This window comes from Somniosus microcephalus, chromosome 10, assembly GCF_052327205.1.
Source record: "Somniosus microcephalus isolate GS21.2 chromosome 10, FLI_Smic_1.0, whole genome shotgun sequence".
Taxonomy (NCBI): domain Eukaryota; kingdom Metazoa; phylum Chordata; class Chondrichthyes; order Squaliformes; family Somniosidae; genus Somniosus; species Somniosus microcephalus.
In genome coordinates, this window is record NC_140996.1 from 212,867,258 (window position 1) to 212,885,356 (window position 18,099).

Here is an 18,099-nt window from a genome sequence, read left to right on the forward strand (position 1 = left end):
CGAAAGTTTTTTCGTTCAGTGTAAGTCGTGCGCACGACATGACCAGAGTGGCGCACGACTTATGCTGAGCAGGGCAGAGGGTCACAGAGTTCCCTCCTGGGTAGGAGATTGCAGGCCGAGCCGGGCAGTGTGAAGGAGGTACCGGGAGAGTGAACCCAACAATACAGCGGCCCGTCCGATAGCTGCAGCGGCCTGTCCGATATTCTTTTCTCCCCCGACCCCCCGCCGACCCCCGACAAATTTCCCAGTCTTACAAAATACCTTCTGAAATCCGAAATTTTCCGAAAACCGAAACACGGCTGGTCCCGAGGTTTTGGGATAAAGGATAGTCTACCTGTATTGATAGACAAATACAATGTAACATAGATGTAGATTGCTGATCTGAGTGGGACTTTAAAATTGAAGTTAAAGAAGATCCATTGAGGGTTGTTGGGCCACCTTTGTTTTTTAATGTTACTAAAGAACCAATAGAACCAAACTGGGCGGTTTGCACCTGGGCAGGACCGGGACCGATGTACTAGGGGGAGTGTTTGCTAGTGCTGTTGGGGAGGGTTTAAACTAAAATGGCAGGGGGTTGGGAACCTGTACAAGGAGACAGAGGAAAGGGAAGCAAAAGACAGGAAGGGGAAAAGCAAAAGTGGAAGGCAGAGAAATCAAGGGTGTAAATCAAACAGGGCCACAGTAAATAATCATTCTAAAAGAACTAAGAGTGTTAAAAAAACAAGCCTGAAGGCTTTGTGTCTTAATGCGAGGAGTATTTGTAATAAGGTGGATGAATTAGCTGTGCAAATAGATGTAAACATATATGATATAATTGGGATTGCGGCGACATGGCTCCAGGGTGACCAAGACTGGGAATTTAACATCCAAGGGTATTCAATATTCAGGAAGGACAGGAAAAAAGGAAAAGGAGGTGGGGTAGCATTGCTGGTTGAAGAGGAGATTAACACAATAGTAAGGAAGGATATTAGCTCTGATGATGTGGAATCTGTATGGGTAGAGCTGAGAAATACCAAGGGGCAGAAAACGTTGGTGGGAGTTGTATACAGACCCCCAAACAGTAATGCTGAGGTTGGGGATGGCATTAAACGGGAAATTAGAGATGCGTGCAGTAAGGGCTCGGCAGTTATCATGGGTGATTTTAATCTACATATAGATTGGGGTAACGAAATTAGTAACCATACTGTGGAGGAGGAATTCCTAGAGTGTATACGGGATGGTTTCCTGGACCAATATGTCGAGGAACCAACTAGAAATCAGGCCATCTTAGACTGAGTATTATGTAATGAGAGAGGATTAATTAGCAATCTTGTGCAAGGCCCCTTGGGGAGGAGCGATCATAATATGATAGAATTCTTCATTAAGATGGAGAGTGTAGTAGTTAACTCAGACTAGAGTCCTGAATTTTATTAAAGGAAACTACGATGGTATGAGGCACGAGTTGGATTGGGGAATGTTACTTAAAGGGTTGACGGTGGATAGGCAATGGCAAACATTTAAAGATCGCATGGATGAACTACAGAATTTGTTTATCCCTGTTTGGCATAAAAATAAAACAAAAAAGGTGACTCAACCGTGGCGAACAAGGGAAATTAGGGATAGCATAAGATCCAAGGAGACGGAGAGGACATATAAATTGGCCAGAAAAAGCAGCAAACCTGAGGATTGGGAGCAGTTTAGGATTCAGCCAAAGAGAACAAAGGGATTAATTAAGAGGGGGAAAATAGAACATGAGTAAGCTTGCAGGGAACATAAAAACTGACTGTAAAAGCTTCTATAGATATGTGAAGTGAAAAAGATTGGTGAAGTCAAGCGTTGGTCCCTTGCAGTCAGAATCAGGGGAATTTATAATGGGGAACAAAAAAATGGCTGACCAATTAAATACATACTTTGGTTCTGTCTTCACAAAGGAGGACACAAATAACCTCCCAGAGATGTCGGGGAACATAAGGTCTAATGAGAGGGAGGAACTGAATGAAATCAGTGTTTGTAGGGAAATGGTGTTAGGGAAATTGATGGGATTGAAGGCCGAGAAATCCACAGGGCCTGATAATCTGCATCCTAGGGTACTTAAGGAAGTGGCCCTAGAAATAGTAGATGCATTGCTGGTCATCTTCCAAAATTCTGTAGACTCGGGCACAGTTCCCATGGATTGGAGGGTAGCTAATGTAACCCCACTATTTAACAAAGGTGGTAGGGAGAAAACGGGGAATTACAGACTGGTAAGCCTGACATCGGTAGTGGGGAAAATGCTAGAGTCCATTATAAAAGATGTAACAGCAGAGCACTTGGAAAACAGTGACAGGATTGGACAAAGTCAACATGGATTTACAAAAGGTAAATCGTGCTTGACTACTGGAATTTTTTGAGGATGTAACTGGTAAAATAGATGAGGGAGAACCAGTGGATGTGGTGTATTTGGACTTTCAGAAGGCTTTCGATAAGGTCCCGCGTAAGAGATTAGCGTGCAAAGTTGAAGCACATGGGATTGGGGGTAAAGTACTGACTTAGGTAGAGAACTGGTTGGCAGACAGGAAGCGAAGAGTTGGAATAAACGCGTCCTTTTCCGAGTGGCAGGCAGTGACTAGTGGGGTACCGCAGGGATCGGTGCTAGGACTCCAGCTATTCACAATATATATATTAATGATCTAGACGAGGGAACTAAATGTAATCTCCAAGTTTGCAGACGACACAAAGCTGGGTGGGCGTGTGTGCTGTGAGGAGGATGCAGAGAAACTCCAGTATGATTTGGACAGGTTGGGTGATTGGGCAGATGCATGGCAGATGCAATATAATGTGGATAAATGTGAGGTTATCCACTTTGGTGGCAAAAGCAGGAAGGCAGATTATTATCTGAACGGCAATAGATTGGGAGAAGGGGAAGTGCAACGAGACCTGGGTGTCCTTGTGCACCAGTCGCTGAAGGTAAGCATGCAGATGCAGCAGGCGGTTAAGAAGGCAAATGGTATGTTGGCCTTCGTAGCGAGAGGGTTCGAGTACAGGAGCAAGGATGTCTTGCTACAGTTGTACAGGGCCTTGGTGAGACCACACCTGAGTATTGTGTGCAGTTTTGGTCGCCTTATCTGAGGAAGGATGTTCTTGCCATGGAGGGAGTGCAGCGAAGATTCACCAGACTGATACCTGGGATGGGAGGGATGACCTATGAAGAGAGATTGGGTCAATTGGGCTTACATTCGCTGGAGTTTAGAAGAATGAGAGGGGATCTCATTGAAACTTATAAAATTCTAACAGGACTCAACAGACTAGATGCAGGAAGGATGTTCCCGATGGTCGGAGAGTCCAGAACCAGGGGTCACAGTCTAAGGATAAGGGGTAAGCCATTTAGGACAGAGATGAGGAATTCTCTACCACACAAGGCAGTGGAGGCCAATTCATTAAATATATTCAAGAAGGAGTTGGATATATTTCTTACGGCTAAAGGGATCAAGGGATATGGGGAGAAGGCAGGGACAGGGTCCTGAATTTGGATGATCAGCCGTGATCTCATTGAATGGCGGAGCAGGCTCGAGGGGCCGAATGGCCTACTCCTCCTATCTTCTATGTTTCTAATAGGGCAGTCACTAATGCAGAAACATTCGCCAGCATATGGATTCTGGCGATCAGATTACCACTCGTGCAAAGCTGACTTTTTTTCTTGATTTGGGAGTAGTGCAAAGTGGCCCGTATAACTCTGGATTGTACTGCAGGATTGTACAGTTCTCAATTGCAAATGTGTGAAACTGTTGGGTGTAGTTGAATACCATTAATTAAAGACTTCTGTGGAACCTGTATCCTGTCTGCAAGCTCTTCACAACTAATTTTTCTGCATTCAAAACATTTTTTTCTGGCAAATTGAACTTTGCTTCCACTAATTTTTGTTTTGTAATTAATGATATACCTATCAATTTGTCCAATGAAAAGCGACGAGTTAAGAAAGTAACTATAGGTTTTTATTGACTAAATAACAGAGCCCACCCTCGTGGGTGATCGGATCCAAGAAGGAGGAATACCAGCCAGTCGACCACCTTTATACCTGGGCAGGTAGGTGGAGCCATGGGCGGAGTCGGCAGTGGTCAGCCCAGGTATAGCAGCGTGACAAGAGGCGACCTCGTACAGTGATACAACAATGTGAACAGTGATAACTATAGGGAAACGATCTAACTGATAACTATAGTGTAACGATAGTGAACGGTAAAAGTGGTTTACCACAATTAATGATTGTCCTGCTGAGACAAAGCGTACAGTTAGTATATGTATGTTGTAATTTATGGGCGAACGTCAATGGATAAAAACGGCTCTGGAAAACAAAACCTTTGGTTCCTTTTCATTGGCTTTGTTGAAGTGGATCTAATTTAAAATAGCAATATTTCCTTTTATTATGTGACCTACTTATAAATGAATTTTTGTTTTAAAAATAAGATTGTGAAGCTTCAGAGCTAAGGAACATTGATTTTTGAGTCTGAAACGATATTGCAGTACAATTGATTGTTGGCCAGTTACAGCAGATCAATCGAAAAAGCAACAACCCAAGCCAAACTAAATCGGCCCAAGTGGGGAAAAAACCCCATCGTTGATCTGATTAAATAAACGGGGCCATTTTGTAAACTGAAAGGGTACATTCGCACTACAACTGCGGTGTCACTCTTAAACGGTTTTGCTTCCCACTGATGTGGTTTTAGTGTAGATGCATGCTGAATACGGAGCAAGGGCCTGATGCCAGATGGAGTGGCACGCCCTGGCAAAGTTTTCTCTCTCTCCATTTTACTTAGTCATTTCAGCCTAGACAACCAACTTGCATGCCAAGTTTTTTTTTTACAAATTCATTCCTAGGATGTGGGCGTCTCTGGCAAGGCCAGCATTTATTGTCCATTCCTAATTGCCCTTGGGAAGGAGCTGGTGAGTTGCCTTTTTGAACTGCTGCAGTCCGTGAGGTGAAGGTAGGGAGGGAGTTACTGTTTTTTGTAGCGGTTTGGTACAACTGAGTGACTTGCTCGGCCATTTCAGAGGGCAGTTAAGAGTCGACCACATTGCTGGAGTCACATATCGGCCATTTCCTTCCCTAAGGACATTAGTGAACCAGATGGGTTTTTCCGACAATCCGGTAGTTTCATGGTCAGCATTACAGATTTATTTAATTAACTGAATTTAAATTCCCCAGCTGCCGTGGTGGGATTTGAACTCACGTCCCCAGATCAGCAGTCCAGGCCTCTGGATTACTAGTCCAGTAACATGACCACTATGCTACCGTACCCCCAAAGCTTAGAGTTGCACTGAATAGAAATGTTTTATTTAAATAAACAGGTATCTAATTTACTTTATTTCTTGCTCCAGAGAAGTGGGTTTTAAACGTCCTTGTGTGGGACATCCCTTGCTGACCTTGACATATTCCTAGAACACTACCTTAACTTCCAAAATGTTTTCGTACATAGCAACAGAAATAACATGCTACTAAGTTGACAAATAAAGAAATTTAGAATTGATAAGGGGGAAAAATTCAGTTGGTTGCGCCTCCCGTTAGTGCCTTAAGAGGGCGCCAAGTGGGGCGCAAAGCAACTACCGCCCGGGCGCGGCGACGTTTGTGCCGCTCACGAAATTAACTAGACATTTTGCGGCGGCGCTAAACACTATCGCCACGATCTCCTGTGCCGGCAGATTGTGACGTCAGTCGAGTGCGCAACGCCCCGGACTGGATATTGAGTGGCGCCCCCTGCCTTACCGCCTGCCGCTAGCAACGACAGGTTGAGGGGAGCGTTATGCTGTCAAAAAGGGACTATTTAAAGGCGACCGCTTCCTGCCTTTTTTTGTTGGTTACGTTTTTGCACCACGCATTCTGAGAGAGAGAGAGAGACTTCTGGAGAGATTCAACGCTGTGTGAAGGAGTTTTGAGTACTGAGCAGCACTTTTGCAGGTTTATTTGGATTGGCCCTTCCTTGCTCCGCCAGCGCTCTGAGGTAGCGCCTCGCTCCTCGGCCTTTGCACCTTAAGACAGGTGTGAAGCGCCTGATTTGCGCTCCAATCACCTCCAGGGACGATAAAAGCCAAGTTTGCCGTCGGAGGCGATAATTAGCACCAGGCGCTAAACTTTGCGCACGGCCGATAATGGCGCCCCAAACGGGGCGATACTGAATTTTCCCCCATAGAATCTTACAGCACAGAAGGGGCCCATCGTGCTTGTGCCGGCTCTTTGAAAGAGCTATCCAATTAGTCCCACTCCCTCGCTCTTTCCCCATCGTCTGCAACGTTTTCCTTTTTAAGTCTATATCCAATTCCCTTTTGAAAGTTACTATTGAAGCTGCTTCCACCACCGTTTCAGGCAGTGCGTTCTAGATCACAACTTGCTGTGTGGAAGTATTTTTCCTCATCTTCCCTCTTTTTTTTGCCACACTACTTGCATCATGCAGTACACCCAACCTCAAATGAACATGAATATTGTGGCCTTGCAGACTCTTTACTGGGACCTCTTACAGTCCATGTACCCCAATACACTTTTAATCAAAATTATACCATCAAAAATATAGTACATAGAAACTTAGAAGATAGGAGCAGGAGTAGGCCATTTGGCCCCTCGAGCCTGCTCCGCCATTCAATGAGATCATGGCTGATCATCCAAATTCAGTACCCTGTCCCTGCCTTCTCCCCATATCCCTTGATCCCTTTAGCCTTAAGAAATATATCCAACTCTTGCTTGAATATATTTAATGAACTGGCCTCCACCGCCCTCTGTGGCAGAGAATTCCACAGGTCCACCACTCTCTGGGTGAAGAAATTCCTCCTCATTTCAGTCCTAAATGGCTTACCCCTTATCCTTAGACTATGACCCCTGGTTCTGGACTCCCCGGCCATCATAAACATCCTTCCTGCATCTAGTCTGTCCAGGCCTGACAGAATTTTATAGGTTTTGATGAGATCCCCTCTCAATCTTCTAAACTCCAGTGAGTATAAGCCCAATCGACACAATCTCTCCTCATACGTCATTCCTGCCATCCCAGGTATCAGTCTGGTGAATCTTCGCTGCACTCCTTCCATGGCAAGAACGTCCTTCCTCAGGTAAGGCGATCAAAACTGCACACAATACTCAAGGTGCGGTCTCACCAAGGCCCTGTACAACTGTAGCAAGACATCCTTGTTCCTGTACTCGAACCCTCTTGCTACGAAGGCCAACGTACCATTTGCTTTCTTAACCGCCTGCTGCACCTGCATGCTTACCTTCAGCGACTGGTGCACAAGAACACCCAGGTCTCTTTGCACTTCCCCTTCTCCCAATCTATTGCCATTCAAATAATAATCTGCCTTCCTCTTTGCCACCAAAGTGGATAACCTCACATTTATCCACATTATAGTGCATTTGCCATGTTTCTGCCCAATCACCCAACCTGTCCAAATCGTAATGGAGTTTCACGACATCCTCCTCACAGCATACCCTCCCACCCAGCTTTGTGTCGTCTGCCAATTTGGAGATATTACATCCAATTCCCTCGTCCAGATCATTAATATATATTGTGAATAGCTGGGGTCCTAGGACCGATCCTTGCGGTACCCCACTAGTCACTGCCTGCCACTCGGAAAACGACCCGTTTATTCCAACTCTTTGCTTTACCCGATTTTCTCCTTTTTTTTTCCCCCCTCGGGAAGGCAGTTAGGGATACTAGGTACAGCTTCACGTATCAACAATCTATTGGTATTTTGCTCAAGCTACATTTGAGCCTTGATATTGAGTGTTAGCAGGCAGTTTGACCTTGGGGTCATTACAGCCAAGTGTAATTCAGTCCACAAGCAATTGATAGTGGGAACTTGACTGATTTTTTCCCCCCTCCATCTCCTCGCAGCATTCCTCAACCCTTTCACTATGAAATGAGTTTGAGAAGTCTCAATCTCATTTATAGTGATGCAAGTTTACATAAATTTGCCACAAAACGGGTAATTTTTTTCCGAGGCTAGAAGCATTGATGTGAGCAGTGGGAAGAGGAGGAGCTGTCTTCTAAGGTTGGTTAAGGCACATTGTTGGGACAGAGTATAAGTCTTGTGTGACGCTTAGCTTAGCTATGTTTGATTTGAGTACCAGGTGACAAAATCAATAATGTTCTAATCTCCAATAACGACTAAGCCTGGATATCTACATTGTTTGTTTTTAAAATAAAAGGAACATCGAAATTGCTCGGTAAAAGAAGACCATGGTCCATCTCTTTCGCCTTCTACCATCCTGGGAGTCGTATGATGGTGATAATGGAGTTGCTTACCAATCACAGCAATCAATCATATCGGGTATACTACAACAGACCCAGGCATGAAGAAGACTCCCAGTGGTGGAAAGCTTTGGGAACCATATACTATGTTCCAAAATATTTTCTGAAAGAATTCTATCTAACATGCATTTGTATTGCACCATCTCCATAGGTTAAGTTGAAACAGCTTGTCATGGTCGACATTATCTAGTCCCTTTTTTTAGAATCCTAAAAGTAGCAATCCCATCACCTCTCAACCTTTTCTTCTCCAGTGAGAACATGCCGAATTTACACAATTGTTCCTCGTCATCAAATCCCCCCACCCCTTCAATCATTCTGGTTGTCCTCTTCCGTATCCTTTCTGTACTGTGGCACCCAGAGCGGCACACAGCGTTTTCAGTGCGGCCGCACCAATGATTTACAAAGTGGTGGGATTACCTCACTATTTTGGCTCAATATTCACCTTTTATACATCTCAATATCTGATTTGCTTTACTCCCCACCACAGAGTATTGTTGCAATAGCTTCAATTTATTGTCAATCAGAATCTCCAGAAGTCCAGATCTCTCTCATGAGCATTATTTTCTTTCCATTTAATTAATTGTCCTTTCCTGGCATTTTGGCCCCATGTGAAGCACTTTGCATTTCTCCACATTGAAATTAATCTGCCACCTGTTTGCCCAATTCCCAAGTACATTCAAATCCTCCTGTAGCTTACCCTGTTCAGCTTTGGAGTCTACCACCTTCATTAGCTTTGTATCATCTGCAGACTTACCCACTGTGCTTGTGACTCCGAGCTCCAGATCATTTGTGAAGAAATTAAACAAAAGATGTCCCAAAACAGACAGATATGGAACCCCACTGGTAACCTTCTCCCAGGCTGATGCCAGTTCCTCTAGTACCACCCTCTGGGTTCTATTACGTATCCATTGTGAAATACTTCCACTGATTCCTGCTTCCTCAGCCTTTCCAGAGGAACTGTATCAAAGGCCTCACTGAAATCCAAGTACACCATAGCCACTGCCTTTCCCTATCGAGCTTCTTTGTCACACCCTCAAAGAAAAGCAGGAGGTTAGATTGGCGAGACCGTCCCTTCATGAACCCATATTGTCTGTCTTTTATTTCGATCCAGATGCTCTACAATCTTATCTTTAATAAGGATTTCCATACCTTCCATGCGCTCACGTAGGATTATCCTAAGTGTGAACTGTAGTGTACCAGCAGTACTGCTAAAACCACTTCTGATTGTGTCTTTCAAGATAGATACAAACCTGAGTACTTTGACTGTTCTTGGTACTCGTTTGTTACTACTATCTTAAAAGAAACTCTGTAATCACCAAATTTACTATGGATTTTTTTTAATGGATCCACAATGTATATCAAACTCACTGGTATCTAATTTCCTGGGTCATTTTTACTATCTTTTTAAAAAAAAAAAAAAAAAATAGAGTAACATCTGCCTTTTTTTCCAGTCCCCAGGCACACCTCAAGTGTTTAGTGATTTCTGGAAGTTTTACTTGAACTAGTGAGTAAAGTCGTAAATAACTGTGGCAGTGAACATTACTTAGTTTTTGAGCCCAGTTTGCTTCTGCTTTCTATAGTGTATCTCTACGTAGCCTTTATTAAACTACAGGTCGACATCATCTCTTGTATTTTTTAAATTGAGTTAAAGTTTCAGTCATAGAGTCATAGAGTTTTACAGCACAGAAAGAGGCCCTTCGGCCCATCGTGTCCGCGCCGCCCATCCATCCCTGTCCAGTCTAATCCCATTTTCCAGCATTTGGTCCATAGCCTTGTATGCAATGGCATTTCAAGTGCTCATCCAAATGCTTCTTGAATGTTGTGAGGGTTCCTGCCTCTACCACCCTTTCAGGCAGTGAGTTCCACATTCCAACCACCCTCTGGGTGAAAAAGTTCCTCCTCAAATCCCCTCTAAATCTCCTGCCCCTTACCCTGAATCTATGCCCCCTTGTTATTGACCCCCCTACTAAGGGGACAAGTTCCTCTTTATCTACCCTATCTATGCCCCTCATCATTTTGTACACCTCAATCAGGTTCCCCCTCAGCCTTCTTTGCTCCAAGGAAAACAACCCCAGCCTGTCCAGCCTCTCTTCATAGCTGAGGCGCTCCATCCCAGGTAACATCCTGGTGATTCTTCTCTGCACCCTCTCCAAAGCAATCACATCCTTCCTATAGTGAGGCGACCAGAACTGCACACAGTACTCCAGCTGTGGCCTCACCAGCGTTTTGTACAGCTCCATCATAACCTCCCTGCTCTTATATTCCATGCCTCGGCTAATGAAGGCAAGTATCCCATATGCCTTTTTAACCACCTTATCTACCTGTTCCGCTGCCTTCAGGGATCTATGTACATGTACACCAAGGTCCCTCTGACCCTCTGTACTTCCTAGGGTCCTACCACTCATTGTGTATTCCCTTGCCTTATTTGTCCGTCCAAAATGCATCACCTCGCACTTTTCAGGGTTAAATTCCATTTGCTACTTTTCCGCCCATCTGACCAACCCGTTTATATCGTCCTGTAGCCTGAGGCTTTCCTCCTCGCAATTTACCACCCCACCAGTGTTGGTGAACATTGCTTCATTTGCAACCTGCTTCGTTGGGTCTTTAACTTGTCCTGTCAATCATGTTTCGGCAGCTGCACAACCCTTTGAATACAAGGCGTGAGTGCCAAGGACCTCTTGTAAGCAACTTGGGATTTCTCCCTTCTGTAAGGAAGTTAACTGTTACTTCCCCATGAACTGTACTAGACCTCTTAGTTCAGCAATAAATGTTCTTGTGTAGCTTCAAAAATTGTTCTGCAACATTTTTTCCCTTGTATAGCCCCTGAAAAAATAATATTCCCCATCATTTCTAATACTAGTTATGAAATAGAATATCAGAGTTCAGGAGCCATTTAACCCATAATTCTTCAGTATTTTGTCTGAACGAAGTTTCATTAGGATTTCTGCAGCAAAATTGTAATTACTACATTCTTTAATATTGAACTTGCAGGAAGCACTTTGATTTCAAAGTCTTGGGAATTGGTAGCATTCGCTGAGTGAAATTTATACCCAGGGGAGGCAGGTAATGAGTGACTGGCTTTTGGTAAACTTGTGTAAGATGATTTGTAACTGTGTAAGCCCAATCATGTTGCGTACTATACAAAGATTCCTGGTTTGCACGCATGGGTCTAAATATTTATTCTGAACTGTCTTCATTTTAAAGTAGGTTCAAGGCGAGTGCATCGCAGCTGAGCCTGGACCTGATTCTGTTCTCGCTCAAGGTCCCCACATGGGAATTTTCTAGTAGAGGTGACCAGATAATGATTAAGAGGAACCCTGGTTGCTGGCTTTTCCTTTTTGCCTTTCCCAGCCCAGAGGTTCTGAGGTAATTTTTTACACCCCAACTGTTTCTTCAGCTGAGAACTGACTAAGTACAGAGTTGAATATTGAACTTGAGACATTCTAAGTACTGGGTGGTAGATTTCTCGTATTAGGCTATCAAATGAGTTTTGACATTTTTCAATATTGGGCAGCTAATGCAAAATACTATGGCACCAATGTTGGCTGAGTCACATGTGTAAATCCTGAAACTTCAAGGATGTAAAATGTTTACTGAATTGGATTTATGGAGCTTTTTTTTCTCCCCTTTGTAGAGCTAATTTATGTGGATGATGGATTCAGCACCTGCTCTACAATATTGAATTAGTATGTACATATACTTAGAACTAATGGTAAGTTGAATTTACATATTTGAAGATCCCTGGGATTAAATCAAGACTGTATTTGATAAGCAGAACTGAAAAACTGAACAACTTCCTTTCCTTAAAGGACATGACAGGATGAAACGCAACAGACACTTGAGCAGCAGTGACAGCTCAGACAATGAGAGTGAGTAAGATGACGGTGTTGTTTTACCTATCCTATCCACATGTATCCTTATGATGCTGTGGAAATCTGTTTTTCATCTGCTTAAGACCTCTAGATGTTAAATCTATATTTATTATGCCAGAGAACTGCATGGATATCAGTTGGGATACTCATGTTGGTTCACTTTGGAAATGAATCCCCATTTTAAAATCTGCCTTCAAATTTGACACTAATTAGCATCCATGCGAGTGAGAGAAGCAGAACGGTAGTTGTGTGAAATGAGAAATGTTACATTGAGAGATGCTACTTTGCTGAGACTATATATAGTGTTTCAGAAAGTCTCCATAAGCTACCGATTTAATTGAAAAAGATCCAAATTGATCAACATGTTCTAGGGGAGAAAAATACTCAAAGCAAGGAGATTTTGCAGTATTTTTACTGACAGATCACTGCAGCCTTCCAAACTAAATAAAACCTGTGGTGATTTGAGTTGTCTGGCCAATGGGCATCTCTCTAGATGCTCTGCCAGGGAACACATTTGAGAAACAACCATCCCTGTCACCACTGTTTCCTGTCTCCTGCAGATGATCTACCCCAGACTATTGAAATGCAGACACTGCAACATGTATTCCCACCAAACTGCTGACCACCCAACTTCCTTTTCTGGCTCCCATGTTAGCTGATATTGTTAACGGTTCACTCTCCTCAGGTACTGTCCCCCTCTCAAATCTGCTGTCATCACCCTTCTCCACAAAAAAACAAACCTTGATCCCTCCGTCCTTGCAAACTACCATCCCATCTCCAACCTCCCTTTCCTCTCAAGTCCTTGAACGTGTTGTCGCCTCCCAAATCCGTACCCATCTTTCCCGCAATTCCATGTTTGAATCCCAGGTTTCCGCCCTTACCATAGTACTGAAACGGCTCTCCTCAAAGTCACAAATAACATCCTTTATGACTTGTAATAAAGGTAAACTATCCCTCCTCGTCCTTCTTGACTTGTCTGCAGCCTTTGACACGGTTGACCACTCCATCCTTCTCCAACACCTCTCCACCATCGTCCAGCTGGGTGGGACTGCACTCGCCTGGTTCCATCCTTATCTATCTAATCGTAACCAGAGAATCACCTGCAACGGCTTCTCTTCCCGCTCCCGCATCGTTACCTCTGGTGTCCCCCAAGGCTCTATCCTTGGCCCTCTCCTATTTTTCATCTACATGTTGCCCCTTGGCGACATCATCCGAAAACAGTGTCAATTTCCACATGTACGCTGACGACACCCAGCTCTACTTCACTGCCTCTTCTCTCGATCCCTCCACGGTTTCTAAATTGTCAGACTGCTTGTCTGACATACAGTTCTGGATGAGCAAAAATTTTCTCCAATTAAATATTGGGAAGACCAAAGCCATTGTTTTCGGTCCCCGCCACAAACTCCGTTCCCTAGCCACTAAATCCATCCCTCTCCCTAACATCTGTCTGAGGCTGAACCACACTGTTTGCAACCTTGGTGTCATATTTGACCCTAAAATGAGCTTCCGACCACATATCCGCAGCATAACAAAGACCGCCTACTTCCACCTCCGTAACATCGCCCGTCTCTGCCCTTGCCTCGGCTCATCCGCTGCTGAAACCCTTATCCATGCCTTTGTTACCTCTAGACTTGACTATTCCAACGCTGACCTCCCACATTCCACCCTACGTAGAGGTCATCCAAAACTCGACTGCCCTTGTCCTAACTCGCACTGAGTCCCGTTTGCCGATCACCCCTGTGCTCGCTGACCTACATTGGCTCCTGGTTAAGCAGTGCCTCAGTTTCAAAATTCTCATCCTTGTTTTCAAATCCCTCCATGGCGTCGCCGCTTCCTAGCTCTGTAATCTCCTTCAGCCCCATAACCCCCAGAGATATCTGCGCTCCTCTAATTCTGCCCTCTTGAGCATCCCTGATAATCGCTCAACCTTTGGTGGCCGTGCCTTCAGTTGCCTAGGTGCTAAGCTCTGGAATTCCCTGCCTAAACCTGTCCACCTCGCTATACCTCTCTCTCCTCCTTTAAGACACTCTTTAAAACCTACCTCTTTGACAAGCTTTTGGTCACCCGTCCTAATTTATCCTTATGTGGCTCGGTGTCAAATTTTCTGTCTTAAAATTCTCCTGTGCAGCGCCTTGGAGCGTTTTACTATGTTAAAGGTGCTGTATAAATACAAGTTGTTGTTGTTATGATGAATGCCAGTCAAACCTGGGATTAATACTCAATCCCAGTGGTCAGGAGTTTTTTTTGTCCCATTTGTTCTTGGGGATGTGAGTGACACTGGTAAGGCAGCATTTATTGCCCATCTCTAGTTGCTCTGAGGGTATTAAGTCAATCACATAGTTTGGACTGGAGTCGCATTTAGCCTGGACCAGGTAAGAGTAGCAGGTTCTGATTCCCCTAATTTAAATTTGATAAGGTTTACCAAACTTCCCCGTTAGTGTTGCTCCGGTGTTGAGTATATTAGATTATTGTATACCCAAATTTTATGCTGGAGGATTATATTGTAGGTATAATAATTGCGTGTGTTGTGCAATGCCCTGCCTGTTACTTGATATATTTTCAACACAAGCCGTTATCATGCACAGGAAACTTTTTTTTTATCCGGGACCGGCGTGGTGCCGGTTTATCAAAAAGTCCGGATTACAGAGAGGTATCGTTAAAAGGTACGAGAGCTCCGTACACAGCAACAAATCCAGGCTTCCCTGTTGCTTAGCAACAAGTGCAGGAACCCCGGACACAGACCAAGCGTCCCTGTTGCTTAGCAACAAGTGCAGGAACCCCGATTACACAGCCACAGATCCAGGAACGGCCACTAATATATGAAGTAAAACTTACCTGAACCTACTCCTGAATTTTGCCGGTTAACAGAGATTTCCGGTTATTTAGCTGCCGGTAAATCGAGAGTTTCCTGTAATGCAAACCTCATAGAAAGCTCTGAATGCATGAAGAGTAATATTGTACATTTCCATTAGAGTATAAAATAACTGGCAATTTCTGATCTCTTGTAGAGTTTTGGTTGTGTCAAACTGCCGTAATACTGCCTTTGTAACATATTTCAATTGGATCTTGGACGGTGTGGTTTCTTGTTGACTGGTCTTATTCTCGGCCGCGTGTTGTTATGTTCTCATGATTGCTTCCTGTAACTTCCTGCATAGGCCCTTCAACGTCATGGTCCTCCCTTTCCAAGTACAGGAGCGACCAGCATGCCTCAGCAAGTGGGAAGAAGAAGCCTGCTGAGGTTAGTAATTCAGAAGTCAAAAAACATTACAATTTCGGATTTGTAAAGATCAAAAAAATACTGGAACTTCACTGCATGGAGAGTAGATCCTGAGCGTTTTTTAAAATTCCACGTGTATGCATGTAAGCCTAAACTTTGAGCCCTGGAGATCCCTTCCTAAAGTGAAAAGAAATTGCACGCTGTCCCTGTATCCCTAGGCGATGAACTTTTCACATGTAAGCTCCAGTAAACTTCTTATTTAATCAATGAAGACTTTTGTAGCTTGCAGAATTTTGTTTCATGGCCACAAGAAGCCAAAAGCCAGCGAGCTAAAGGTGATCTATAGTTTCCCCGTAAAAGAAAATTTTAAATCGGGTAAGTTTCCTGCTGAGATCTGAGTTAAACCGATGTATAAACAGTTGATTCCAGTGATTCCTATTCGAACTGGGGGTGCAGCACAGATTCACTAGTGATACTGCTGCTTGGAGGGTTAAATTATGTGAACGGGTTGCATAAATTTGGCTTGTATTCCCTTTAGTATACGAGATTGAGGGGTGATCTGATTGAGGTGTTTGAAATGGTACAAGGATTTGATAGGGTAGATATGGAAAAACTATTTCCTCTGGCGGGGGAATTGAGAGCAAGGTGAACATAAAATTAGAGCTGAGCCACTCCGGAGTGAAACCAGGAAGCACTTTTTCACACAAAGGGTTGTAGAAATTTGGAGCACACTCTCTCTTTTCCCTTAACTTGTCATTGAACATTGAAAAAATATATTGGCAAAGGTTTTCGGTCATTTTTTTTAGGAAAAAGGTACAGATTATACATGTGCACATTTCTCTCGCCTTCCACGCTTGTGTTCTCCCTATCTGAGATGGTGAGTGATTTACTCCAATGCCTCTGCTTCTCCTACTCTGTATTTAACCACTAGATAGTGCACAAGAGCTACCTTTGACGACGCTCACTTGTTGACTGGCCATGTGAAGAACTGTAGATGTGAGCCAGATTCTTGCCATGGTGTAGCACAGTGCGGCAACCTCTTTAATGTTCATTTAAATATTTAGGTTTGGTTTTGTAGGTATTCAGGAAGGATCTCATCAGTGCCATGAAGATTCCAGACTCCCACCATGTGAACCAGGATGAATACTATCTCTTGGCTGACCAATGGAAGCAGGAGTGGGAAAAAGGAGTTCAGGTTCCAGCCAGTCCAGAAACAATTCCAGATCCATCCGTCAGGTAACAGCTGTTTTTCAAAGAATATATCTCTCCTTCCCATTTGATTGTTACAGGTGTCTGGCAACTAATGTGTCAAAGTTACAAATACAGTTTTGTGCTAAAGTGTTTAGTGGATATTGCTTATTGGTGTATTCCTATTAGCCTCTAGCTATTGTTTTGCTTATAGCAAGGCAATAGCACAGCAGGGGGGTGGGGGTAATATATTAGCATGGATTGAGGTTTGGTTAACAGACAGAGAATAGGAATAAATGGGTCCTTTTCGGGTTGACAGGTTGTAACTAGTGGGTTACCTCAAGGATCAGTGCTTGGGCCTCAGCTATTTACAATCTATATTAATGACTTAGATGAGGGGACCGAGTGTAATGTTTCCAAGTTTGCTGGCGATAGTTAGGTGGGAAAGCAAGCTGTGAGGAGGACACAGAGGCTGCAAAGGGATATAGACAGGTTAAGTGAGTGGACAAGAACATGGCAGATGGAATATAATGTGGCGAAGTGTGAAGTTATCCACTTTGGTAGGAAATCAGAATTTAAAAAAAAAAAGAAAGACTTGCATTTATATCGCGCCTTTCACGACCGCCGGACGTCTCAAAGCGCTTTACAGCCAATGAAATACTTTTGGAGTGTAGTCACTGTTGTAATGTGGGAAACGTGGCAGCCAATTTGCACACAGCAAGGTCCCACAAACAGCAGTGTGATAATGACCAGATAATCTGTTTTTGTTATGTTGGTTGAGGGATAAATATTGACCAGGACACCGGGGATAACTCCCCTGCTCCTCTTTGAAATAGTGCCATGGGATCTTTTACGTCCACCCGAGAGCGCGCAGGTCTGTTTAACGTCTCATCCGAAAGACAGCACACTCCGACAGTGCAGCACTCCCTCAGCACTGCACTGGAGTGTCAGCCTAGCTTTATGTGCTCAAGTTCCTGGAGCGGGACTTGAACCCACAACCTTCTGACTCAGAGGCGAGGGTGCTACCAACTGAGCCACAGCTGACACACTAAATGGTGAGAGACTGGGGGTTCAGAGGGACCTGGGTATCCTTGCACACAAATCACAGTTAACATGCAGGTACAGCAAGCAATTAGGAAAAGAAATGGTATGTTAGCCTTGATTACCAAGGGATTGGAGTATCAGAGTAAAGACGTCTTAGTACAATTATATAGGGATTTGGTGAGACCACACCTGGAGTACTGTGTTCAGTTTTGGTCTCATTACCTAAAGAAGGATATACTTCCCTTCGAGGGACTGCAAAGATGGTTCACTAAGCTGATTCCTGGGATGAGGGGATTGTTCTGAGGCGAGATTGAGGAGACTAGGCCTATATTCCCTCGAGTTTAGAAGAATGAGAGGTGATCTCATTGAAACATAAAATTCTTATAGGGCTTGACAGGGTAGATGCAGGGAGGATGTTTCTCCTGGCTGGGGAGTCTAGAACTCAGGGTCACAGTGCAATGCTCCCTCTTATGTTTTTTGGGTGTGAGGCCCCATTACGGGTCTGCATGGACCATTCGCAGTTTTGCAGCCACGC

General features: G+C 44.0%; 1 protein-coding gene across 1 annotated transcript in view; it reads left to right on the top strand.

Annotated features, from left to right (window-relative positions):
• Positions 1–18,099, top strand: part of jade3 (jade family PHD finger 3) — a 57,071-nt gene that overhangs the window by 15,426 nt on the left and 23,546 nt on the right. Inside the window, exons 2-5 of the mRNA XM_085999580.1 lie at positions 11,878–11,955; positions 12,053–12,112; positions 15,271–15,353; positions 16,411–16,568. Of these exons, the coding sequence (XP_085855706.1) occupies positions 12,064–12,112; positions 15,271–15,353; positions 16,411–16,568 (290 nt within the window). The 5' untranslated portion in view covers positions 11,878–11,955; positions 12,053–12,063. The remainder of the gene's footprint in view (positions 1–11,877; positions 11,956–12,052; positions 12,113–15,270; positions 15,354–16,410; positions 16,569–18,099) is intronic.